Source organism: Caretta caretta, chromosome 2, assembly GCF_965140235.1.
Source record: "Caretta caretta isolate rCarCar2 chromosome 2, rCarCar1.hap1, whole genome shotgun sequence".
NCBI lineage: Eukaryota > Metazoa > Chordata > Testudines > Cheloniidae > Caretta > Caretta caretta.
The window spans coordinates 156445410-156472960 of record NC_134207.1 but is presented as its reverse complement, the minus strand read 5'-3'; the positions used below and the strand labels follow the sequence as shown (position 1 = coordinate 156472960).

The 27551-nt window shown below is 41.0% G+C and overlaps 1 protein-coding gene across 2 annotated transcripts in view; it reads right to left on the bottom strand.

The window, feature by feature from the left end:
• The window catches only part of LOC125631922 (zona pellucida-binding protein 1-like), a 47905-nt gene that overhangs the window by 18592 nt on the left and 1762 nt on the right, over positions 1 to 27551 (bottom strand). The window contains exons 2-7 of one of the 2 annotated variants that reach the window (XM_075125513.1): positions 11563 to 11742; positions 11013 to 11138; positions 7356 to 7499; positions 4874 to 5092; positions 3048 to 3124; positions 823 to 988 (exon numbers count right to left, since the gene is read on the bottom strand). In XM_075125513.1, the coding sequence (XP_074981614.1) occupies positions 823 to 988; positions 3048 to 3124; positions 4874 to 5092; positions 7356 to 7499; positions 11013 to 11138; positions 11563 to 11742 (912 nt within the window). The remainder of the gene's footprint in view (positions 1 to 822; positions 989 to 3047; positions 3125 to 4873; positions 5093 to 7355; positions 7500 to 11012; positions 11139 to 11562; positions 11743 to 27551) is intronic. The other variant, XM_075125514.1, reaches the window with a different exon arrangement.

Sequence of the window (27551 nt, the reverse complement as noted above, 5' to 3'; positions counted from 1 at the left end):
GGAATATGCCCCCCAGAAATCCTAGCACCTCACACAATGAGTACAGCACCAGTCAAGTGGATGCACTTGAATATGGCTGTGTAGTGTGGCTGCCCCGTACCTAAGCTAGGACAAGCCGAGTGCTCACACATGAGTGCCAATAACTGAGTTAACCTGAAAGTGAAGACATACACTTAAAGGCTTTTCAAAATATGCTCTATTAAAGGTTTCTTTCTAGTTTTGAGCATATGGAGTCTGCTCTGTGTCCTGGTCAGCCTGCCTTAGAATCAAACTCAAATCCTCTCCTGTTTCATTTTTAAAAAAAATGAGTTTGGTGCACATGGACAGTGCCAGATTTATAGTCCCAGGGCTTGTCCACCTGAGGATAAAAAGTGTATTTTCAAAACTCATTAGTTAATACATTTTAAAACCCCAGTAATCTGTGTCTTAATATATTAGCTGATTCTGTTGTAAGCTAGGCTTTCTATAGGGCTCACCAGGACCAACTAACACGGGTCACAACACAACTTTCCCTGTCTACACTAGAGTCTTAAAACATTATAGTTAATGCAGTTACAAAAAAAAAAAATATCCTAGGGTGGACAAGGCCCGGAGACTGAAGATCTCTGTTTATACCACAGCCTTGAACCCTGGTATATGTAAACATACTGCTAATTATTAGGTTTCAAATAAATTGGTTAGTCTCTAAGGTGCCACAAGTACTCCTTTTCTTTTTGCTAATTATTAGGATGTCTTCCATTTGCAGGATGGGACTGACAACACTATATTTTTCTTGAGGCAAGTAATTAGATATTATTTTCCAAACACGCCTTGGACACTCACCACAGCATCCTGGACACAGTGTACTGTTGTTTATATTTTTACCAAATCCTGGTTTGCAGTGATCCACCTTCTTACCAGTAAGGGAGCCAGAAATATAATGTATCTGGTGAATGTGATCTGATTCAGTATTCTGGACTTCAAAGAATTGTTTAATCCTAGTGTATGCCTAGAAGTAAAAAAAAAAAAAAAAAAAAAAAGGCAACAAGAAGAAATAAATTATTCAGATTCAAATCATGAGACATCTAGCGTGACAGCACGGGAACATACGAGAGAGCAAAATGCCTCCTTCCACCTGCACTGGATATCGGAGTGGGAGGAGAAATAGGCCCTGCGGAACTGCTGAGCCCTCCTGCCTTTGCATAGGTGGGTTGGAGGGGGCAGAATGGGACCAGGACTGGGCGGAGCCATGGCTCCGTACACCTCCACCCCCAGTGCACCGGCCAACATATCTCCAGTCATTCAATGGGGAATGTATGCTGTACCAGGTACAGCTCGACACAGTTTTGTCTTCCCTTGGAGCAGAAGGGGAACCAGGAGGGAAGATACTTTGGATCAGCACAAGAACACATTGCCTCTTATTCTGGGCTCACAGCAAAGCCATAACTGAGCCCAACATTATCATCACATGGCACAAACACAAGGTTTGAACAGTCTTTAAAAAAGTATAAGAGAATCTTAAAGACTATAACCGGGGTAACATCAGACAGCCTAGGGGACAAGGCTTCCGAGAAACATGAGGAAATATGTCCTTTCTGAAATAACTGTCAGGACCCGACCCCCCCCCCCCAAAAAAAAGGCTTTTGGACTAAGCAGAAGAAAAATTCCTTGAGCTATTGGCAGGCTATTGTCTGTCTTTTCTTCATGGCATCAATTCCATTCTTCCTGGACCCTGGCATTCAATTTCCTAGTATTCTTGTTTGTTGCGTGTATGTGAACTTGGAACAGTTATGTGGACCACTTGTCAGACTCCTGCCCCACTGGATCAGCTTAAGGGCAAACGTGGCTAGGGAGGAAGGGGTCGTTACTAGTAGCAGCAGCATACTGCACATCACATCACACCGCACATACAGTTTTGAAAATCTGTACAATCAGCTGAGAAAGAAAAAAGATGAATGGCTGATCATATCCTGTGAGTACACACTTCATGAATGTAATTGTGTGCCAGTTCCTAGAAGGAAAAAAATGAATGGCTACACACAGAATGTTGATTACAGTGCAGAAGATCAGGCTGACTCTAACTTTGGCTAATCAGCATGTCGCGTTCTGAAGGAGCTACAGCTGTGCTTGACGCAGTGAATTTCTGCTAGACAAATGCATGGCTATCCAAGAATGCAACACACAGTACCAGGTGTATATGGACATCATCCTGCACCTGTCACATACAGTGGCCCAGTTGTTGGAGTCCTATTTCAGAGATACCATGTCTACTGTCTTGCCCAGGAGAGGTGGACATGGCCATTCAATACAAGAAATTGATGACTGGTTTCACCTTTATTTGCATGTAGAAAGAAGAGAAAAGTATAATGGTACTCCAGAGAAGAACATATTATGAGGCTCAGAGATATAATGGGACAGGAGGTGGTAAACAGCATGATTATTCAGCTAGGGCAGTAGTGAATCAATCAGTTTATACTGTAAAGGTATATTTAAAAAAAAAATTAATAGAACACTTGGGAAAGGTGCCAAAATGACAGCCCTGGAGACTGAAGGCCTCTGATTATTCGAAAAATGGGCACCAGCAGTGCTTCAAGCTTGTCTCTGAGAGGCCAGTTCTAGGGTAAGAAGGCAGGTCGATCTTCATGCCTAACTGATTCTTGGTTTTCCTGTTGATTTTTAACAACAGGGGTGCCAATTAACGCCAACTGTGACTATGGTTGCCACCAAGCATTTTGGTTTGCCAACAAAAGAGTGAGAACAATTTCCCTGCATGTGGCCCGTGTCTTTCTCCAGAAATACAGCACCTAGCAAAGTGTTTAGGGGGCTTATTGTTGGATGTGATGTTAGAATGAATCAATCTATAAAAAAGCACCAAACTATAAAGTGCCATTGTTTCAAACTCTCACAGAAGTACCTCAGATTCCCTATTAAATGCAATACTAATGCAGTAAGCGTCCTTTTCTATCTATCATGACTTTTAATATAACCATAGTGTGAAAAAACTGTGATCAAGAATCAATGCTTCAAAATATGACATTTTTATTATTTTCTTAATAAAATAGTTGTACCTTTTTGATGTAATTGGTGGAATTTTCACATTTTGAACTTTTACAGGACTCTGCAAATGCCAGTGCAAAAGGAAAAACTGCAAATTAACAGAGAAAGAATGATATTTAATATTTTAATTTGAATGTTTTACATTAATATGAGAGGGGTCTAAAAGGTTTTGATCTATTTGAAATTCTGAGAGCTTATAGGGCTGGTAGAGAGTGGGAGTGGGGGGAGGTGTAATTAAAATGTCTCAAAAAAATCAGCTTTTTCTCATTTTTATCCCCACTCTAGTTGCTTGGTAATGGTCATCAAGCACGGAATCAAGAATAGATGCCATAATTAATTTTAACAGGTAAGGTAGCTAAGGAGACTAGACATATATATACAGAAGTATAACACAGGCAGTTACTCTAAGCTAGTAGTTTCCATTTTAAAGTTGATTTCGGATGAAAAAAATAGATCAGTAGCTGAAAACATTATGATTTTGGTCTAAAACTTAACTTCCTGCAGGATGAAGAAAGAGTCCTCCCACCCCACCTGCATGTTGAAGCTTTGTACACGTGACTCACTGCAAGTACAAATGTTTTCACTTTGTTCTGAATCACCATTCCCAAAGGCAGGATACCAGAATGAACACAGTATGGTCTGCTCTAGTATGGAAACTTTTGGAGCAATGTAAATCTATTATTTTGGAATCCCTCATTTAACTTCAGAATGTGAACAGACTGTGACAGCAGATCTGAATCCCCTATCTCTGTATCATCATGTTGACCTTTTTCCCCAAATGAGTGGATCAGTAACCAAATACAGCTGAGTTCATCCAACATTTCTTATTTAATCTATCCATTCTATGTATTTATAATATGGTCATCACCACTGTATAGCATCTAGGCGCAGACAGATAATCATATAATTAATTTGAAATTGCAGATATAAGCTTTCTTGACCTGTGTCCATTGATAAATGTTCCCAATTGCTTTAACTTATTTAATGAAGAAGCAGTCAAAATCTCTATTTAATTTAGAACTGTTATTTGAATATGCATGAGAGATCCACACAAAAAATGAACAAATTAAAAAACAACAAACCATCCATATGTTGATTGATTCTTTGTTTATATGATGCTTGAAATAATGGAGGGGGGGACAAAGATTTTTTTACTCCCTTGTAAAATAAATACAAATTATTCTAGGTGAGTAATTCAAGTAGAAGTTTTTAATGTTGATATATATTATACTAGAACTAATATTTCCAATATAAAAAAGTTTTCTGAATCCATCTTCTTTTGGCTATCCAGCCTCTGTGGGTTAGGTTTACTTCTTTTTATGTTCAGCATTTTTTTATTTTTTGTACATAAAATTACCAAAAATCAAGGTAGATAGCTCCTATGATCTTAGTTCATGGTGTAAAAGCTGATCCTTATACATTGGAATTAATTGTCTAACCCCCTATCTAAATTAATCTAAGGTATTTCTGGAGAACCTATTACCACAGCATCTGGGTTAAACCTCAAACTAGACTCTAAAGACTGAAGTTAACGTATTTATGACCTGATGGTGTACTTTGAAATCACTGGGGAATCTTGATATTGATTTCAATGGGAGCAGAATCAGAATCAAAAGAACTAACTGTTGAGTTGTGAAAATCGAGGGCAAACGAGATACTTCTCAGAGTATATGATCTATAGTTTTTGACATGGGAACACAGATGCCAAAACATATTTTACCACAAATATCATGTATTGTTTTTCTTTCTTTGCTATATGTAAATCATGCAACATTTCCTCATGTATGTCATTTGTAAGTAACAGAATATTTAATTAATAGAAAAATATATATCTTACCTACAAACTGAAATGTAAGTTTGTGTGTTAGCATCGCCATAGTATCTGTAGCTGCATGGCATTGTGAGTTCCACTGCCGGATCTCACATTGAAGATCACGGATTAAGTTCTCCATATTTTCTAATAGTTGTTTTTCAAATGAAGTGACTACATTGGTTTCACAGGTTTCTGTTTTGAATTCAGATGATAGATGTATACTTTTCCCTGGCTTATGATATACTATAAAAATGAAAATGCTCTGTCAATTATATAAACTTTCTATTTTATCTAATCTATATATCTCCTTCTAATTAGCTATATATATATCTCCATGTATTAAGATACCAGGATTGTCATTCTGTGTGTCACTCTGAAGCCCAGAATGTCTGTTGAGTCACTGTCAAACGATGGAAACAGCTTCAAACATGGCTGAGAGCTCTTTTTATTCAAAATATCACCAAGTTCAATTATCATGGGGATTTGTGCTCCATTAGGATCCAACTGTTAAATTCTCAGCCATTCTGACTTTATGAATTACACCTGTATGACAGCAAAGCATGTATCTCTGCCTTGCCAAGAGTCCTAGAACACTGTGAGATAATGCATCCGATGAAGTGAGCTGTAGCTCACGAAAGCTTATGCTCAAATAAATTGGTTAGTCTCTAAGGTGCCACAAGTACTCCTTTTCTTTTTGCGAATACAGACTAACACGGCTGTTACTCTGATACTATGCCACAGTTATCTTGAAAGGAATATTGTAGTTTACATTCCAGGTATTTTAATGGTCTTGATCCTGTGAAGCTGCAATGGGACTGGGACAATGGGACTGACTGCACTGGGACTTGAGACGCTCAGCACCTTGCACAAGGTGTTCAGCTCAGACCTTATGTTTGTGTTCCATGAGAACTGTTGTATTAAATTTCCATTTGAAGGTAGTGGATGTTTTCCTGCAATTAAATTCAAACATACACAGGGACTGCTTGGACAAAGGTTTATCCTGGCAGATTTGTGAGCAAATCATTCTGTATGTTTTGAAATAAAACTGGAATCCAAATGTACAATTGAGTCATGCATGGATCAAGATAGTATCCATGGTACTGTTCCCTTCATGTGTCCACCAGGTGGCAGTGCAGCATTAGTTTAGTTACCCCTTGAGCTGCTTTGAATTTGGAAGCACAGGGATTTTATATTCCAATTTTTTCATTCTGTAGATACACACTAGGAAACACTCAACATCAGTATAATTTAGGATGTAATAATTTAATATGCAGGCATATCATTTAAAATACCAATCAATATTATGTACCTCCCTTGCAGTTTTGTCATCTTGGACATGAAACTTCAGATTTCAACCCAACAGTCCCAGTAGCTCATTCCTCCCTTGACAGATATGTTCCATAATAACAATAAAACGGTCAACACAAAGGGTCAAACTTGGAGGGGAGAGGGGAGAACTGAGCTTTTACAGAAGCTGATCTGAGACTATGGAACGTCCTTCTAGAAGAAGTGAGAATGATCATAGACCTCCTTGCCCTTGGAACAAAAGCACAAAAAACACTTCTTTAGCCTTGCTTTCCTACAACAATAGCCAAGAAAAGACAGACAGAGGAAGAGAAACTCACACACTTCTTAAAAAATTCTAGAAACCTCCTGTAAGTAGGGAGAAATCTAGTGTACTTGTTAGATACTAAGTGCCTCTCCATACTTTTCTAACCAGTTCAGTTTAATCATAATGAGTTCAGATATTTCAAATCAAGCAAATTTTGAATACAAATAAAATAATTGAGACTCCATCTCCAACTTTGTCTGAAGTTCCCCTCAAATTCTCTTGCTTTCCATGAAACCATTCTAATATCTCCCAACTTCTGGCCTGTGAACAAGCACTCCTCCCATACATTTAAACAAGTCTCTGAGTCACTAACTGTGTCCTTCAGAGGCACCTGGCTCCGGGGCTTTCAGGAGCCATGGCAGTTACTCTATACCTCAGTAGCACTACAAGCCAATCTCACTCTGGTATAAACCCTTTATACTCCAGCGTGTATCATGTACCTCTTCAGCTACAAAGTGCACAAGATTTGAATGGCTCTGGAGCTTTACAGTCAGAAAAAAATTATGCATTATGAGGTTCATGCAACCAAGAGGGAGTTTCCAGTGGTGAATTTATTTGTGACAAGTTTGCTTCGCCAGTGTTGTAATGACACTTCACAATTCCTTTTTTGTAATCATTTCCTTTTCAAGGTGTACTAGAAATAAATAGCCACATGTATACCATGTAAGTAGAGAAATAACTATCTCTGTACATAATTTTATGTTTTTTCTCTAAGCAGTCTCCTTAAAGCGTACTTCTACACAATTTAAATGTTTAGGTACTTTTATGGCATTATGCTTCCAGATCATTTGAATATTCATGTATTTTAATAACAAACCTGAAATGAACGCTATAGTAAAAACCAGCATTTGAGTAAAAGCATTTCAAAAATAAAAACAATAAAGCTTCACTTACCATAGACCATGAAACGGATTTCTGTTGTCACATGTTTATTGTTATGTACATAGATGACATTGCAAATGTAACTTCCAGAGTCACTTCCATGAATATTATAAATTTCCAGGCTACCGTCATCAGTTAAAACAAATCTTTGTGATTCTAGAAATAAAAAATTACAATAAAATATTTTAAAATTAATAATGATATAAAGTAACTAATGGTGTTACCATAGTTGAAGTCTTCTGTATGGTTGGATTGTACCATTCTTTTCATCAGCCACCTCTAATGTAGAGGACACATAGGAAAGTAAAACAGTTATGCTTGCTCCAGTGCATCACATTGATGATGTGTGAAAAATGGTCCAATCCCCACACTCCATTTTTCTCAAAACATAAATGATGTTAATAAATAGCTAAGGAGGAAAGGATAAGCAGATGGTGGGATATTTGGAGAACTCTAAATATGATAGCATTTTTCTTTACTTGGGGTTTACTACACAGATTCCACTATTTAGTGAATACAAACCAATAATATAATTAAATGAAAGTAGGGTATTATGTCAGATACAAAATAAATAATTATAAATAATAATAATTAATATTCAGCTTTTAGGCTCAGGATATGTCTATACAGCAGTCATGGGGTATAGTCACAGTTTAAGTAGACATACCCAAGCTAGCTTCAGTTTAGCTAGCTTGTGTACTGGAGTAGTGAAACTGTGGCCAGCGCCCACTTCAGCAAGGGCAAGCCCTGTGAGTAACTACCCAGGGTTCCAGGCAAGCTTGTGCAGCCCTCACTGAAATGCATGCTGCTAGTCAGATTAAAGTTATGTATGTATGTCTACTCGAGCTGCAGTCGCTCCCTGTGATTGCAATATAGACATATCCTTAGGGAGACTTCCATTGACTTCAGTGGGTTTTGGATCAGGCCCGTATTTCACTTTTCATCTGTAGATCTCAAAGTGCCTTACACAGAGGATGATATTATTACCACTTTACCAGGAATAGAAATTGAGGCACATACAGGGGAAATGACTTGTCCAAAGTCACACAGCAGGTCAGTGTTAGAGCAGGGCATATAACCCAGGTCTCCTGACTCTCAGTCCACTGCTCCTCCACTGGACTTCAGAGGGCCTGGAAGAAAATAAGAGCTTACCAAAAGAACTCTGAAGTCTCACAAGTCTGGTATAGCTTCAAGTATTGCAAACGTTTAAAACATTAAGAAGTTTAGATAGTAGAGATTAAGAAGAAAATGAAAAAGCACTTTGAATTTTTTTTCAGACTTTTCCTCCACACAGGGATTTTCCCTGGGGAAGTGATAAGTACTCTGGGGCCTTATTATACTTGAGGAATATATTGAACTTTTTTAAAACGCCCACTGAAATTAATGAAAGTGTTTATTTGGACAGGTGATTATATGACCCTAAATTTGTAGACACAATCTACCAATCATAATTACAAATTACAATTACCCCTCCACTCAGCAAGAATAATAATCTTCCTTAGATTTTCTTAAGACCGTACATATGAACATCAAATGCTAAAAATAGCAGAAATACAGGAAATACTAAATCAAAATCATCATTCCAATACAATCCTAGATTCGAACTCTGTACAGGTGTCTCTAGGCTTTATTGAAAAAGATCACATATACACTGCTGTTTACTTATTGGGCTCTGGGTGAAAAGCAAGCCTGAAGCTCCCAAAATTGATGTAGTCTTATATTTGAAAATTCAGTTTAATGAAAACAGTGAGCCCAGTCAAGATGGATAGGGAAGAGGTTTTGGGAGTTCAATAAAAAAAAATAAAGCCTTCCTTTTTCTCTTCTCACATCATCTCTTCATCATCTCATTTTGGTCCCTATTTGACTGCTCTCTTTTTGCCCTTCTTTTCCCATTTTTCCTGTTACTATCTGATTTCTCTCTGTTCTTTTCTTTTGTCCTCTTTCTTTTTTTTGCATAGTTTCTAGCACTTCCACTTTCATATTTTATGTCTTTCTCCCACATTTAAAGCATCTTCTCTCCTTTACTTCCTCCCTCCAAATAAGATAGATGTTCTAGTCAGTTTCTTTAAGAACTCCTACATACAGAGCACTGCAAACACAAGGACACAATTTACAAACAGTCAACTTTCTTCTATGTCAAGTTGTCTAAACATTACTCCTGGGGAAATTCTGTGCTACTGAGTGCATGCATAATTAATGAGGTGTGCATATCTTTAATTTGTTGTGCAGAAAAAAGTTTCTGCTGAAATGTTGCTGAAGTTCCGCCTTTTTCCCACCAGAGGGCGGTGTGGTGCTAGAACAAAGCAGCAGTTCCCTGCATCTAGGGAAGAGAAAGAGCCTGCCTTCTTTGCAGCACCCTGTCAGGCCAGATCAGGAGACAGAGTCTATGGGGAGACAAACAGTGTGGGGTACTGGGGGGGTAAGGCAAGGGCTCATAAGGGCTAGTGGGGGAGGACAGATTGGGGCAGTAGCTGAATGGGAGTGGAGGCACAGGGCCACACAGTGATTGGGGAGGGGGTGCAGAGCTACATAGGGACAGAGCTTGCTGGGTGGGGGCACAGATACACATAGAGATGGGGGAGGGGGTAGAGGGCCACATGGCGACGGGAGGAGTGGGTGTCTGAGTGGGGTGGAGGAACACATGTGGACAAGGGGTGCAAGGACACATGGAGGTGCAGGAACACATGGGGATGGGGCAGATGTGCCTGACTGAATGGGAGAGGCTAAAGGTCAGCCAGGGTCTGCATGGGGGAAGCTCCCTAACAATCCCTCCCCATCTCCCAAAAAAACCTGTTCCATACTTTTCCCACCCATACCCAACAACCCTCCAAGTTCACACCCAGCTCCTTCCCAGCAATTTATTTCTCTCTCCCTCAGTTCCTCCATTACCCCAACTTCCCCAAGCCTTTGCACTGCTTCTGAAGGGTATGGGAAATACGGTTCTGTATTCTAGTCTAAATGAATTATTACTCAGAGTTCTGTATTAATATGCCTAGTAAAGAAACTATTTGTCAAAAAACATTTCCTGAATCTTTTTTGTTGTCTGTATTGTTACAGACATATTTGCTGATTGGTATTTTGAAATATATGACCAAAAATAAATGAAACTGGTGTGATTATATTGTGTTATTTTGACAAATAAAATATGCAGAATTTTGCAGAATTTTAAAATATTGTGCACCAAATTTTTAATTTTTTGGGCCTGAATTCCCCCAGAAGTAAAACATGGAGCCTAACTGCAAAGGGAAGATGACCAAAATCATACGGTTTTAAGCAGTTTCCCTTTTCAGCCAGTTATGTACCCATAACTTTAGAGAGCTGATTTATCTGCGTTGCTGGCAGCAGCTCAAACTATACAATCTTAAATAGATGTGGATCCACATTTGCCCCACAGATGAATATTTCCTTAAAATAAAACTTTTTCTTCTTTTTATACCAATAATTTCAGCCTTAGAATTTTACCAAATATACCCTTCAAACTGTTTAGATTACTCTCTACTTATATTACTCCTGATTGGTTATTTTTCCTCAGAATCCATTTATGATTCCAATCAAATGCAATACATTTATCCAAACTACTCTTGTTTGCATATTCTATTACAGTTCAGATCAGTGCAAAAGTCAAATTAGAAGGTGTAAATTGGCTGCAAATATTAAAAATATAATTACCTTTGGTTATCAGTCCTATGGGACCAACCCACTGATATTTTGGATCAATGATTCTCTGCTTTAACAGCTTTTGAGTCAAACACTTAAGAATTAAGTCTTTGGAATTAATGAGAACATACACTGGAACTAAAACAGAAAAAAAGTTAGAAAATAATTAGATACAAGAGTATTTATAAGATAAATAATTAGATACAAGAGACTGACATAAAAATGAATATAGACAAGGATTGGCCCTGTGGCCCAGTGGCAAAGAACTCACTACTTCATAGAGGCTCTGAGTGTGAAATACTGACCCCACTGAAGACAATGGCAAAATTCCCATTCTTGTTTTGTGTAGGCACAAAAAGAGTTTTGGTTTCTAATGCTGTCCGTCCAGCCTGTCTGAGAGAGGTGAATCTAGGACTAGAATTATCACCCAGTGTTAGGGAATAAGGAATGTGAGGGGAAAAGATCAAAACAAAAACACCCTAGATTAACAATTTCTATGAATTGTTGGAACACTGATTAGTATAAATGAATAATCAGGTTTCTCTCAGTATTATTGGCTTACTAGTTGATCCTTCTATTCCAAGTATTTGATGAGAAATTTGTGGAGCATCTGGAATAGATGTGACTCCACCAGTTTCAAAAAAGGCCACTGAGTCATGAATTCTATCTATATTTTCTCGCTTCAAGCGTGCAGCTCCTTTCTTTATAAGGCGAGTCTTGTCCAAAAAGCAAGGACTTCCAGCTAGATCAATAGACAGGAAAAAAAAACAGTATTACAGAACAAATAAAAATGTAAACATTTACAAATAAAGTAAAGGCAGTTGTGCTCTAAAATACCCAGGGATCTGTAACACTGAAATAGCATAATTTTGCATTTGTACTCTACTGTATGTTACATAAGATGAAGTTTCATGTTTTTACATTTTTAATTGCTTTCTAGCACTCTGAAACAAAACTTCAGTCCACCGTGGAGCTTGAAGCCAGGAGGTTAGCTAGCAGCATTAGAAAATGGATATGTCACTTAACTCTTTGTAGAGCTAAACTAGGAAGTGAAACTATGGTAGTAAATGTTATTGGGTTGTATATAAATACATGGAAAGTTGCTCCTGTCTGATTAGAATGTGTATGTGATTGAAGCTTGGAGTATGTGATAACTTTGATTCTTTAGGTACAAGAGACTGAACAAAAGCGACTCAGGGCCAAATTTCTAAAGGGGAGCATTTTCAAGTGTTTCCTCTGCTAAAGTTACATTTTTTAGAAAAATAATTATAGAAAATGCAATATTAGAGAAAATTGCAAATAGAAAGAGTTAGAATGTAAAATATGGAGATTAAATTCAATCATTTATACATGTGCAATCCAGGGATTGCTATCTTACATTTAATGCAAATCTCAGTACACCCTCAGCTATGGAGTCACTGCTAACTGAACAGAATTGTTTACTAGAGAAGCAATATAAACCCTTCTTAAGTTTTATACCCTATAGTGACACTATAGTTCAACTCTGCCAATGAACAACACTCTAGCTGGTGCTAATCCTTGCTAACCATAGTAGAGCTATTATATGGTCTCAGTAAAAATCATTTCAGCCTCACTTCTTATTTGTATTAAAAGCTTGAGCTACTACACTAGTACAATTGAAAAATCTATTACTATGAATTAATTCTTCTACAGTACTTTGAATATGTAGTATAGTGGCCCTTTAAAGTTTGCCAGTTGTCTTAGATAATTAAAAAAACGTTCAGTATTAAAGATATTCCTTAGAATAAGTATTGAAAAGTAGAAGGGAATACTGTAGATACTGAGATAACCTAGATAGATAATGAAAGTTACCCTAGTGCTTAAGGACCAGCATTGAGAGCTCAGGCCTTTGCAAAGACAAAGCCATGCTGGGAAGGAGGAGGAGGAAGCACTCTCCCCGAGAGGCAATGCCTAGAGGCATTAGACCTATGTAAATTACAGTGGGCTAATTTCTTGACTGTGTCAAACGTATTCTTGGTGTGGTTGTGCCAGAATGTGGGGAGACAAAGGTGGCTCTAAGCTACTTTTCTACCTCCACTGATCCTCATGTTTGCAATTTCTTTGTATTTAGTTCTTTCTGTGAATTTCATTAATATGCCATTTCTCCTAAATCTCTCATTGACTTCAATGGGAGTAGACTTGGGCCCTTAATGAAGCTTTAGCGAATTTTTTCCCCAATTCAGTATGTTGCTTTCAGTCGTTAATCCATGCAACATTGATTGTATCCTCATTTGTTTGAATTAATATTGAGTATAAGATTTCTTAAGACTCTCTTGACACTAATACTCCCTGCCAGGGGATGTTCTTAGAGCACCTAATACATTTATAAAAACCATTCTTAAGTTGCTTAAGATCTATGTGCTAGTGGTAACTTATTCTGTTTTTTTGCTGCCCCTTTCTTATTCCTTCTATATTGATGTTTAGTTATTTTTCTTCTTTTCTAAATACAGCACAAGTTTGTTTTCTAACCTCAAATCTTTGAGTACCCTCAAAGTCACATTGGCTGCTTATTTGTTGTGTAATTTTTTACAGTTATTGTGTTTTTCCTAATAGCATCACAAATTGCCCAGCCTTCTTCCACACTGTTGGGTTTTCATACTTCATCTTATCACACCTAGAAGGAGACCAAATCATTCAAGACCAGGAATTTGTCAAATGTGCTCTCTTCTGCTCCTAGTGCTCTGTAGCAGACGCTCATCATCATTTTTCTTTCATTTTTCATTCTTTTTATTTCTTTAGTCAATGTATTTCACCATCAATATCTTCATTGTCTAACTGTAGTTTGCTATAGTACTGTAATCATATTTACGATATTCGAATTTCAGAGAAAAATAGAATGCATTATCTGGACAATGTGAAACAGGTTTCAGCCTCCAAGACATAACTGTGTGGCAGGCATAAGAAAAGGCAGATAGCTGAACTGTGGGAACTACATACTAAAGAATATAGCACTGAAAACCATATAGTCTTTTATCTGTCAGCACAACCTGGCACTGAGGTTGTAAACAGTATATCTGAGCCAACATCTGGCAGGAAAAGGAAAAGTAGTCATCATTATCCATATTAGTATGATAAAGAATGTGCAGAATGTTCAGCCTATAATTAATATCCGTGTAAAATATAGCTATAAAGTAAATTTTTGTCACTTTTCAGAGGGGTGGTCTGGAAAATACAATTCCATATAAGTACACATTACAAATCTGGAAGAAAGGAGCAGATCACCTAGCCAAACTAAAAATTAGCCAGGTAATGCTGTGTAAATCAGCTACAGTACTTAAAGCAATTAAATGTTTACAGTTACTTAAGAGAACAAAGAAATTCTAATGTTTCAGCTCCTCTTGATTTCAACTCAATATTTCAGCACTTAAAAATTCAATTCTAGCAACAGCAGCATGTTAATCAAATACACCACCATCCAGTTTGTGCATGAGGAATCTTTGAAGTTATGTTGGGTCCTTTTAAATTAAATAAGAGACTGATGACTTAAGAATGTAATAGTCTAATACAGTTAAACACACTAACATCCACAATACTGAACAAGTTAAATACATGACCTAAATTAAATGTAGTTTTAAAATAGTTTTCTGTTTACAAGAATTGATTCCTGACAAAGCAAATTCCCATGCAACCAGATGTTCCAGTTCTTTACAATAGAGAACAGTGTGCATTCACAGTTAAAAAGATATCTTAATATTTTAGATGTTAAATTAAGTTAATAAGGAACTGAAAAAAACTTATACTCTCTAACATCCTGGCAATTCTAGTTATAAAAATGTTATATATATCAGTGAGAACTTATATGAAGAGGAAATAATCCATGCATTGCTAGACATAACTATTTATATATTAAAAATACATAGTTTTAATCTTCAAAGTGTTATACAAACTCCAACAAATATAGTGATTTAATCATCAACACAGGGGCAGCCTGGGGTTCTGTGTTGTATGTAAAATGGTGCAAACACTACAAATAAAAGGAGGGGGGTTTAATAAGAAAATGCTATAAGAGAAAAGACAGAATAATTAAAGAATCCTGGAAAGTTATATATTAAAGACAAGTCGCAGTAACACAGAGGGATAAACGTTCCTTGGTGATTCACAGCTGCTAAGTCTAAGAAGTTATAAAAATTACGCTCACCCATACATACCAACAAGGACCCTAGGTTCAATTTAATGGCAAATGTTAGTCATGATATATATCTCCACCCCTTTCTCATGGTACACCAAAAAGTAAGTCATTCTTGGTTAGCCTCAGTAAGTGGGAATGCAACCAAAAAGAGAGAGAGAGAGAGAGAGAGAGAGCTCAAACTAATGAAGATGCCCTAATTCTCCAATACCATTGCTTTTTTTTTTTTTTTTTTTTGCCAGTGTAACTTACATCAATGTAAAAATAGTATAACAGAGTGGAGAACCAGGCCCTATATTTTCTCTTTTTACCAGCCTGAAATCAGTAACATCCAAATCTTAAAAGCCACCTATTTCCAGATTTGTAAATGTTCAAAGTTTCATGTTGTTCTAACATCTATATCATGTGCCCTTTCTCTGAGTATCGCTGCCCACTCAGCCCTCTTAAATGGAGTTGTCACTGAATTGCAGTGGTACAGCACCTAGCTCTGTGGGGTTCTGGTCCATAATTAGGACTCCTAGTTGCTACATTAATACAAATAATAATAATGGGAACATTTACAGTGTTCCACTGTAGCTGATTCTGATGCCTCTTGAAACCTGATTCTGATTTCACTTGCTCCAATATACACTAACAGTAACTCTATTGAAGTCAATAGTAGTTACTTCATTGTAAACAGGATTTCTGTTTTGGGGGGCTTATTTATTTCATTTTTTCAGTATTTATGTTTTGCAATTTTTGAGGGTTTTTTAAGATGTCAAAAATCAGGTTTTTTCAAGGCTTTCCTCTTTGTATATACTGTAATGAGTAGTCTCTTTGTAATGTTCGCTAGTGTGCTTTAACATAATGCTGCTTCAAACAGCACTATATTAAAATGCATTAGGGAATCTTTGGTAAGCACCAGCAGATCTACATGGACCAATTAATGCGCAACAAGTTAGCGCACTTTAGAAATCACATCCCTATAGTCTGCATTATTGATCTGTGTAGACAGACCCTTAGATGCAAGTAACCACTTCTGGTGTTTTTCCAGAGTTTAGTGGATAAACACTAATTTTATTTTTTTGTTATCGGGGTGTTTTATCAGTGCTTATTGGTTAAAACTGAAAATCAGAAGCCCTGCTTTTAAGTGAGATCAGAACCAGGTGCCTCATGTTAGTTTCATATTTAACTATTTTTACAATACGAGCTCTTCAAATAGAATCTATGGGTATGTCTACACTACGGAATAAGGTCGAATTTATAGAAGTCGTTTTTTTAGAAATCGGTTTTATAAATTCGAGTGTGTGTGTCCCCACAGAAAATGCTCTAAGTGCATTAAGTGCATTAACTCAGCGGAGCGCTTCCACAGTACCGAGGCAAGCGTCGACTTCCGGAGCGTTGCACTGTGGGTAGCTATCCCACAGTTCCCGCAGTCTCCGCTGCCCATTGGAATTCTGGGTTGAGATCCCAATGCCTGATGGGGCTAAAACATTGTCGCGGGTGGTTCTGGGTACATATCGTCAGCCCCCCGTTCCCTCCCTCCCCCCGTGAAAGCAAGGGCAGACAATCATTTCGCGCCTTTTTTCCTGAGTTACCTGTGCAGACGCCATACCATGGCAAGCATGGAGCCCGCTCAGGTAACCGTCACCCTATGTCTCCTGGGTGCTGGCAGACGCGGTACGGCATTGCTACACAGTAGCAGCAACCCCTTGCCTTGTGGCAGCAGACGGTACAGTACGACTGGTAGCCGTCATCGTCATGTCTGAGGTGCTCCTGGTCGCCTCTGTGAGGTCGATCAGGAGCGCCTGGGCAGACATGGGCACAGGGACTAAATTTGGAGTGACTTGACCAGGTCATTCTCTTTAGTCCTGCAGTCAGTCCTATTGAACCGTCTTATGGTGAGCGGGCAGGCGATACGGACTGCTTGCAGTCGTACTGTACCATCTTCTGCCGAGCAGCCATGAGATGTGGATGGCATGCAGTCCTTCTGCACCGTCTGCTGCCAGCCAAAGATGTAAAAGATAGATGGAGTGGATCAAAACAAGAAATAGACCAGATTTGTTTTGTACTCATTTGCCTCCTCCCCTGTCTAGGGGACTCATTCCTCTAGGTCACACTGCAGTCACTCACAGAGAAGGTGCAGTGAGGTAAATCTAGCCATGTATCAATCAGAGGCCAGGCTAACCTCCTTGTTCCAATAACAACGATAACTTAGGTGCACCATTTCTTATTGGAACCCTCCGTGCAGTCCTGCCTGAAATACTCCTTGATGTACAGGCACCCCCTTTGTTGATTTTAGCTCCCTGAAGCCAACCCTGTAAGCCGTGTCGTCAGTCGCCCCTCCCTCCGTCAGAGCAACGGCAGACAATCGTTCCGCGCCTTTTTTCTGTGCGGACGCCATACCACGGCAAGCATGGAGCCCGCTCAGCTCACTTTGGCAATTAGGAGCACATTAACCACCACACGCATTATTCAGCAGTATATGCAGCACCAGAACATGGCAACGCGATACCGGGCGAGGAGGCGACGTCAGCGCGGTCCCGTGAGTGATCAGGACATGGACACAGATTTCTCTGAAAGCATGGGCCCTGACAATGCATGCATCATGGTGCTAATGGGGCAGGTTCATGCTGTGGAACGCCGATTCTGGGCTCGGGAAACAAGCACAGACTGGTGGGACCGCATAGTGTTGCAGGTCTGGGACGATTCCCAGTGGCTACGAAACTTTCGCATGCGTAAGGGCACTTTCATGGAACTTTGTGACTTGCTTTCCCCTGCCCTGAAGCGCATGAATACCAAGATGAGAGCAGCCCTCACAGTTGAGAAGCGAGTGGCGATAGCCCTGTGGAAGCTTGCAACGCCAGACAGCTACCGGTCAGTTGGGAATCAATTTGGAGTGGGCAAATCTACTGTGGGGGCTGCTGTGATGCAAGTAGCCCACGCAATCAAAGATCTGCTGATATCAAGGGTAGTGACCCTGGGAAATGTGCAGGTCATAGTGGATGGCTTTGCTGCAATGGGATTCCCTAACTGTGGTGGGGCTATAGACGGAACCCATATCCCTATCTTGGCACCGGAGCACCAAGCCGCCGAGTACATAAACCGCAAGGGGTACTTTTCGATAGTGCTGCAAGCTCTGGTGGATCACAAGGGTCGTTTCACCAACATCAACGTGGGATGGCCGGGAAAGGTGCATGATGCTCGCATCTTCAGGAACTCTGGTCTGTTTCAAAAGCTGCAGGAAGGGACTTTATTCCCAGACCAGAAAATAACTGTTGGGGATGTTGAAATGCCTATATGTATCCTTGGGGACCCAGCCTACCCCTTAATGCCATGGCTCATGAAGCCATACACAGGCAGCCGGGACAGTGGTCAGGAGCTGTTCAACTACAGGCTGAGCAAGTGCAGAATGGTGGTAGAATGTGCATTTGGACGTTTAAAGGCGCGCTGGCGCAGTTTACTGACTCGCTTAGACCTCAGCGAAACCAATATTCCCACTGTTATTACTGCTTGCTGTGTGCTCCACAATATCTGTGAGAGTAAGGGGGAGACGTTTATGGCGGGGTGGGAGGTTGAGGCAAATCGCCTGGCTGCTGGTTACGCGCAGCCAGACACCAGGGCGGTTAGAAGAGCACAGGAGGGCGCGGTACGCATCAGAGAAGCTTTGAAAAACAGTTTCATGACTGGCCAGGCTACGGTGTGAAAGTTCTGTTTGTTTCTCCTTGATGAACCCCCCCGCCCCTTGGTTCACTCTACTTCCCTGTAAGCTAACCACCCGCCCCTCCTCCCTTTAATCATTGCTTGCAGAGCCAATAAAGTCATTGTTGCTTCACATTCATGCATTCGTTATTCATTCATCACACAAATAGGGGGATGACTACCAAGGCATCCCAGGAGGGGTGGTGGAGGAGGGAAGGAAAATGCCACACAGCACTTTAAGCACAGCACTTTAAAAGTTTACAACTTTAAAATTTATTGAATGACAGCCTTCTTCTTTTTGGGCAATCCTCTGTGGTGGAGTGGCTGGTTGGCCGGAGGCCCCCCCACCGCGTTCTTGGGTGTCTGGGTGTGGAGGCTATGGAACTTGGGGAGGAGGGCGGTTGGTTACAGAGGGGCTGCAGTGGCAGTCTGTGCTCCAGCTGCCTTTGCTGCAGCTCAACCATACACTGGAGCATACTGGTTTGGTCCTGCAGCAGCCTCAGCATTGAATCCTGCCTCCTCTCATCACGCTGCCGCCACCTTTGAGCTTCAGCCCTGTCTTCAGCCCGCCACTTACTCTCTTCAGTCCTCCACCTCTCCTCCCGGTCATTTTGTGCTTTCCTGCACTCTGACATTATTTGCCTCCACGCATTCGTCTGTGCTCTGTCAGTGTGGGAGGACAGCATGAGCTCGGAGAACATTTCATCGCGAGTGCGTTTTTTTTTCTTTCTAAGCTTCACTAGCCTCTGGGAAGGAGAAGATCCTGTGATCATTGAAACACATGCAGCTGGTGGAGAAAAAAAAAGGGACAGCGGTATTTAAAAAGACACATTTTATAAAACAGTCGCTACACTCTTTCAGGGTAAACCTTGCTGTTAACATTACATACATAGCACATGTGCTTTCGTTACAAGGTCGCATTTTGCCTCCTCCCACCGCGTGAACGGATTTTGGTTGAATGCCAGCAAACATACACTGCAATGCTTTGTTCTACAGTGATTCCCGAGTACGTGTTGCTGGCCTGGAGTGGTAAAGTGTCCTACCATGAAGGACGAAATAAGGCTGCCCTCCCCAGAAACCTTTTGCAAAGGCAGAACCGCAAATGCCAGGGCAAAGTAATCCTTTCACATGCTTGCTTTTAAACCATGTATAGCATTTTAAAAGGTACACTCACCAGAGGTCCCTTCTCCGCCTGCTGAGTCCAGGAGGCAGCCTTGGGTGGGTTCGGGGGGTACTGGCTCCAGGTCTAGGGTGAGAAACAGTTCCTGGCTGTCGGGAAAACCGGTTTCTCCGCTTGCTTGCTGTGAGCTATCTACAACCTCCTCATCATCATCTTCTTCGTCCCCAAAACCTACTTCCGTATTGCCTCCATCTCCATTGAAGGAGTCAAACAACACGGCTGGGGTAGTGGTGGCTGAACCCCCTAAAATGGCATGCAGCTCATCATAGAAGCGGCATGTTTGGGGCTCTGACCCAGAGCGGCTGTTCGCCTCTCTGGTTTTCTGGTAGGCTTGCCTCAGCTCCTTCAGTTTCACGCGGCACTGCTTCGGGTCCCTGTTATGGCCTCTGTCCTTCATGCCCTGGGAGATTTTCACAAAGGTTTTGGCATTTCGAAAACTGGAACGGAGTTCTGATAGCACGGATTCCTCTCCCCAAACAGCAATCAGATCCCGTACCTCCCATTCGGTCCATGCTGGAGCTCTTTTGCGATTCTGGGACTCCATCATGGTCACCTGTGCTGATGAGCTCTGCATGGTCACCTGCAGCTTGCCACGCTGGCCAAACAGGAAATGAGATTCAAAAGTTCGCGGTTCTTTTCCTGTCTACCTGGCCAGTGCATCTGAGTTGAGAGCGCTGTCCAGAGCGGTCAGAATGGAGCACTCTGGGTTAGCTCCCGGAGGCCAATACCATCGAATTGTGTCCACAGTACCCCAAATTCGAGCCGGCAATGTCGATTTAAGCGCTAATCCACTTGTCAGGGGTGGAGTAAGGAAATCGATTTTAAGAGCCCTTTAAGTCGAAATAAAGGGCTTCATTGTGTGGACGGGTGCAGGTTTAAATCGATTTAACGCTGCTAAATTCGACCTAAAGTCCTAGTGTAGACCAGGGCTATGTAAGAAAGGGTTACTCACCTTGTGCAGTAACTGAGGTTCTTTAAGACGTGTGTCCCTGTGGGTGCTCCACTTCAGGTGACAGTGCGTCCCAGGGATGTTGATCGGAGATTTTCGGTAGCAGCGCCTAGTCAGGTTGCACATGAGCAGCAACTGTCTAGTGGCGCCACTGGAGTCTCTTCAGAGCACGCACAGCCCAACCCCCTCGGTTCCTTCTCTACTGTAGAGTCCACGTGTCGAACTCCAAAGCAGAGGGGAGAGGGTTGGGTAGTGAAGCACCCACAGGGACACACCTCTTGAAGAACCTCAGTTATTGCACAAGGTGTGTAACCCTCTCTTCTTCTTAGAGTGCTGTCCCTGTGGGTGCTCCACTTCAGGTGAATGTAGAGCAGTACCCACTATGGTTGGGGGGAGGCTTTGGAGTTGTGTGCATAGTAGCAGCGGAAAGGACAGTAAGGTCTAATATGGCATCCACCCTGGCATAGTGCTTGGACAAAGTATGTTCTGATGCCCATGTGGTGGCTTTGCAAATGTCTGGAATGGGTACGATGTGTTGCCATGGCACGAGTAGAATGGGACCTGATCCCAGGAGGAGATTCTATGTCATCGGTTTGATAGCATGATTAGATACCGTCCGATATCCACTTGGAAAGTCGTTGCTTGGATATTGCAGTACCCTGGATCATTTGGTTGTCAAAATGAACTTGGGGATTTACGAAAAGTTTTGTTCTCAGTAGAAGGCTATGGCCCTCCTAACATCAAGGGTGTGTAATGAAGCCTCCTGTGAGGATTTATGTGATTTAGGGTAGAGCATAGGGAGGTGTATAGGCTGGTTGATGTGGAAGGTGGATGCCACTTTCGGAAGGAATTTCGGGTAAGGTCACAATGTGATCTTATCCTTGAAAAGGATCATGTAGGGTGGATTGGCCATCAGTGCGCTAATCTCGCTTACCCTTCTAGCCAATGTGATGGCAACGAGGAATGCTACCTTCATTGACATGTATAGTAAGGAGCAGGCAGTTAGGAGTTTGAAGGGGTGGTCTCATGAGTGCCCTGAGGACTAAGTTTAGAACCTACATGGGAGTGGGAGAGTGTACTTCAGGGTAAAGGTTCTGAAGTCCTGCAAGGAAGTGTTTTGTAGTTGGATGTGTAAATGTTGAGAATCTGTCGATTTTGTCATGGAAGGTGTTAATCGCCACGAGATGTGCTTTGATAGAGCTGAATGATAAACCTGAGTTCTAGCTCCACAAGGTAGTCTAGCATTACTGGAAGTGGCGTAGTGCAGGGAGTAAGTCGTTTATGTAGGCATCATGTGGAAAAACGTTTCCACTTTTGTAGGTAAGTATTGCACATGGACTCACGTCTGCTGTTCAAAAACACGTGTTTAACCTGCTCCGAACAGGTTAACTCGTGTAATTGGAACCATGGAGGAGCCACGCTTTCAGATGGCGCTTCTCCAATTGTGGATGGAGGATCTGACCATCGGACTGTGACAGTAGGTCTGATCTCATTGGAAGAGTTCATGGAGGGCAAACTGGCAAACGCAGCAGGTAAGGGTACCGGGTCTGTCTGGGCCACACTGGAGCAATCAAGATGATCTTGGCTTTGTCATCCCTGGTCTTGCATAGGACTCTGTGTAGTAGTGGGATCGATAGGAATGCATACTAGTCCCACTAGATTAGGAAAGTGTCCCCAGGGATAGGGGACCAAGTCCCACCCCTGGAACAAAATTGTGGTTCTGTGCTGTGGCACATAAATCGATAGATGGGAACCCCCATTGATAAAATATCTGTTGTAAGACTGTAGGGTTCAGTTCCCATTCGTGCTCTTGTGAGAGCCATCTGCTTAATGTGTCGGCGGTGGTGTTTTGGCATCCTGGTTGGTAAGAAGCTGAGATGTCGATGTGGTGTTGGATACACCAGTTCCATAGTCTCATGGCTTCAGTGCATGGGGAGTGGGATCGTGCCCTCTCTTGTCTGTTGATATAGAATATACATGTAACATTGTCTGTCATCACTCGAATTGATTCGTTTCTTATAAGTGGTAGGAAGTGAAGACAGGCGTATCTTACTGCTCTGAGTTCTAGCAGGTTTACATGAAGGCATGCTTCCGATGTCGACCACCTGCCTTGTGTCGTGTGGTGCTCCAGGTGTTCCCCCTAGCCCCGTAGGGAGGCATCTGTTGTGATCATGACTGAAGGAGGTCTGTGGTGAAAGGGAACCCCTATGCAGATGTTCTCTGGTCTTGTCCACCATTGTAGGGATGCTAAAACCTTGGTCGGTGGTGTTACCACCATGTTGAGGCTGTTTGGTGGGTTTGTATACTGAACGCAGCCAGCCCTGAAGACAGCGCATGTGTAATCTGATGTATTTTGCCACGAACATGGAGGCAGCCATGTGTCCTAGTAATTATAGGCACATCGGTGCCTCGATTCGTGGACAGATGTAACTGACATCTATGAGATGTTTGTTGGCTAGGGCTCTGGCTTGAGTTGAGTCCTGATGTGTCCTGATGAATTCTAGTTGTTCTGTGGGTATCAATGTGACTTCTGAAAGTTTATTTGCAACCCCAGTCTTTGGAAGAGGTTGATGGTCTATTGTGTGATTGTTTCTGTCTCTGTGTATGAGTGTCCTTTGGTAAGGCAATCATCTAAGTATGGCAAAAATATGATCCCTTGTTTGCGCAGGTGAGCTGCAACTACTGCAAGGGTTTTGGAGAACACCCTCAGTGCTGTGGACAGTCCCAATCGGAGCACCCTGTATTGGAAGCGGTCGTGTCCCCCTGTGAATCGGAGGAATCGTTTGTGAGCTGGATGTATTGAGATGTGAAAATATGCATCTTGTAGGTCGATGGCTGAAAACCTGTCCCCCTGTTCCAGCGCTGGGATTATTGTGCCTAAGGTAACCATCTTGAATTTTTGGGAGCATATGAATTTGTTGAGTTTTCAAATGTCTACTATCGGTCGCCATCCACCACTTTTCTTCTGGGTTAGGAAATAGTGGGAATAAAAACCCTTCCCTCTGTATTGTGTTGGTACAGGTTCCACAGCATCTAGCTGTGGCAGACGATCTACTTCCAGTCTTATAAGGTGCTCATGAGAACAGACCCAAGGCGGGGAGGTGGGTAGAGTAGGGGGGCAAAAAGTAAAAGGCATGGAATAGCCCGATTGAACTATTTCTAAAACCCAATGGTCTTGTGTAATATGCTCCCAAGCTTGGTAAAAATGCTCTAGGTGGTGACCAAATAGGCAGGTAGGTGCTGGTGTTAAGGGGAGGTCATTCAGAACCTTAACTAAGACTTCAGAACTGGTTTGTTCCCTGATGGTTGGGACGCACATAAATCTTGTTTTCTTCCATAAGAGATGAAACATTAATAAAGGTATTCCTTACTAATATACTTAATTGTAAACATTTACATATTTTTTGATAATTCTACAAATTTTAGATAAGATCATGATTCATAGAAAGATCTCTATTTATTGCAATGATGTTTTGGTACAGTAAAAGCTCCACTCATTATAATCAGGATGCAGTGCATGGCAGGTAATACTTCAGATTTTTCATAGCCTCTAAACAAAAACCTACTTATATTTTAAACTGTTATTTTAAAATCATCTGTCTAGCAGTTATTATTTCTGTAGAGAACAATCTTCAAACCTGAAGTAGCCTGCAATGCTAATCTATGAATTAGTAATAAATCTTTATTTGGATCCTACCATGCATGAGGTGACTGGTTAGTTTCTGCTTCTAAGAACAATTCTATTCTTCTATTTAGACTCTTCAGACTGGTCTACACTATCAAGTTAGGTCAACCTAAGTTGACTCATTTTGTCAGTTTTGGATGCACCCAAACCTAAATTTGTCTCCCGCTGCTGTAAGTGCCTCATTTCATTGATACACTAACACCACCACCCAGAACGACACAGAGGCAAAGTCGACCTACTTTTTTCTACACAGTGCTAGTTTAAACACTGCAAGTGTTATGAGCATCAAAGGACTTTTTGAAACAACGTGCTAGACAAACAATGTTAAGTGGGATTCCTAGGAAATACTTGGAAGGTGAAGGCAACTTTCCACCGCCAGAGCCATCCTTTTACAGCTGCAGCCTGAGGAGAAACCTAATTTCTGCTGATTGCCAGTTACATGAGGACCAGACCAGATGACCAAACTGGATCAAAGAGTGCCTCACAGATTCATGGGGGTGATAGTTCTTATCTAACAGGTGTTATGAACTTGTGACCACAGAAAAACCCTTTGGTGGGGTTTGAGGGACTGTTCATCTGCCAGAGTTCTTGTTGGAGTCAGGGGGTAAGCTTATAAGCCTGCATACAGGTTCTTTTGTTTTCTCTGTAAGCCTTTCACCTTAAGAATAAATGTGCTTGCTTCTTAACTGTATGTAATTACTCTGTTTATAGCCTCTGAAGAGAAGGCAAAGCATGCTTAATGTAAGAATCTGTATTATTTGGGGATTCATAGTGTAGTCGGGGAGCTCAGCAGCCTGGAAATATCCTGATCAGTAGGGAGACATGAGTCTCCACCCAAGAGAGGTGATGGCTGGGGAGCTGAAAGCCTAAGAGTGGGTGCCCTTGTTGGATGATAGAAGGGGGATACAGGTGCAGTTTCTCTGAACTGTGACAAAGGCCAGCTATCAAATTTTGTTTTTAATTGCAGATTTTTCCAAGGCCAAGGCTTATAAGACAAACAATACTGCAGTGCAATAAGCAAGTTCAGAAGTCATCTTCTGAGTTAACTGTAGATGTTAGATTTTTTATTTTTTTTAAATGAATGATGGTATTGGAAAAGTCCAGTGTCAGTGAAGTCTTAAAATGTTTCCAGTTTTAAAATTACAGTGGTCTAATTTCTAACCTAGAATTCCAACTGTCTTTCAAGATTTACAGTACTTCCCCTATCTGCTTGCTTGAGATAGACACTCACAAAGTCTTTAATGCTAATCTTCTCTGGAACTTTAAAATGAAAACAAAATAATTCTAAAGTATTCAAATTATGCTTTAACCAGATTGACAAAGGTCTGAATAGTAAGGATAGAGGAAAACATTTGAACCAACAGCCAATGTTACTGGAGAATGCAAACAATATATCATGCAGTCATCGGTCCATCTATTTACTTGTGAACAACAAGGATAAATGATTTCCACATTTTGATCACTAAGCAGGGATGAAAATTTAAGACATGAAACCCAGAGTATCATGCATAAAGCCCACATCATAGCCACTAAACATAACTGAAGCACTGCTGAGTTTAATTTAACCATACTTTTAGTTTGGGGGTTGGGGGAGATATGAATTTTGTTTAGTGGATAGAAAGGGGATATTTTCAAATATATGACTATGAAGTCCTTTGAGTATGCTGCAGCAGAAAGCATGCTTCGCTAATGTTTTCAGTCAAATGGTTATCTATATGGTATCAAAGTATACAACAATTTTTCTTACTATTTTTATTATAAGTGTAAGCAGGGTCTGAATGAATGCTTCCCTGACAGCTAGCAGGGAAGGGAAATCACTTGGGTGTGTTTATGTAAATACAGTTTGCTCCTGCTTTGCTTACATATTCAGCAGATACAGCAGTGTCCAAGTGATCAACTTTGTCTGGTGTTGGGTACAAATCACCTTAGTACTGAATGCAGGGGTAGTGAAATATGGTTACCAATGTTGTAATTATTGTAGGAATACAGGAAAGCAGGACTGTGCTTAACCTGTCCCAAATGAGGGGGCCACCCTCAGTTGAAAGAATCTTGCTAAGCCACAGGCTCAAATGTCCGACAACTGTAAAAGTAACAGGGGTGGTGACAGGTATCCCTAGCCAGGAGGCTACACACTCTCATCAAGAGCCATTCCTAGGCTGGTTTAACCTGGCATAGACACTGCCCAACCTACAGTAACTCCTTGCTTAATGTTGTAGTTATGTTCCTGAAACAATGCTACTTTAAGCAATAAGGTTTTAAGTGAATCCAATTTCCCCATAAGAATTAATGTAAATGCGGGGGGAGGTTCCAGGGAAATGTTTTTCACCAGACAAAAGACTGCTCTTCCTGCAAGCAGTGTACAAAGCAGGCAGCTGCCAAACATTAGAAGGGAGCATTGCACAACTTTAAATGAGCATGTTTTCTAATAAATCAGTGACGTAACAACGAAATAATGTTAATCTGCAAGACATTAAGTGAGGAGTTACTGTACTTGGGGTGAGTCATTTACTCATGGTTTATGTTTATGAACCCTGTTTGCAGTGTTTTCCTAAATAATGCAGTTACTTCCCTCCTTTTATTAAAAGTTTCTTTTCTACAATCAGACTCTGTGCTTACGACTGGGGAAGTATTGCCTCTCAGAGGTGCCCGAGGTGGTGTGTAAATTTCCCAGGTTACTGGGTTGGGACTCAAGCCGGTTCTGTATCAATGCAAAGTAACTCCTAGATATTGAACCCTGCCTGGTTGCTGCTGGCTGCATCTGGCAGAAGGGTTACATAAGTTTATACAGGTTTCAGAGTAACAGCTGTGTTAGTCTGTATTTGCAAAAAGAAAAGGAGTACTTGTGGCACCTTAGAGACTAACCAATTTATCTGAGCATAAGCTTTTGTGAGCTATAGCTCACTTCATCA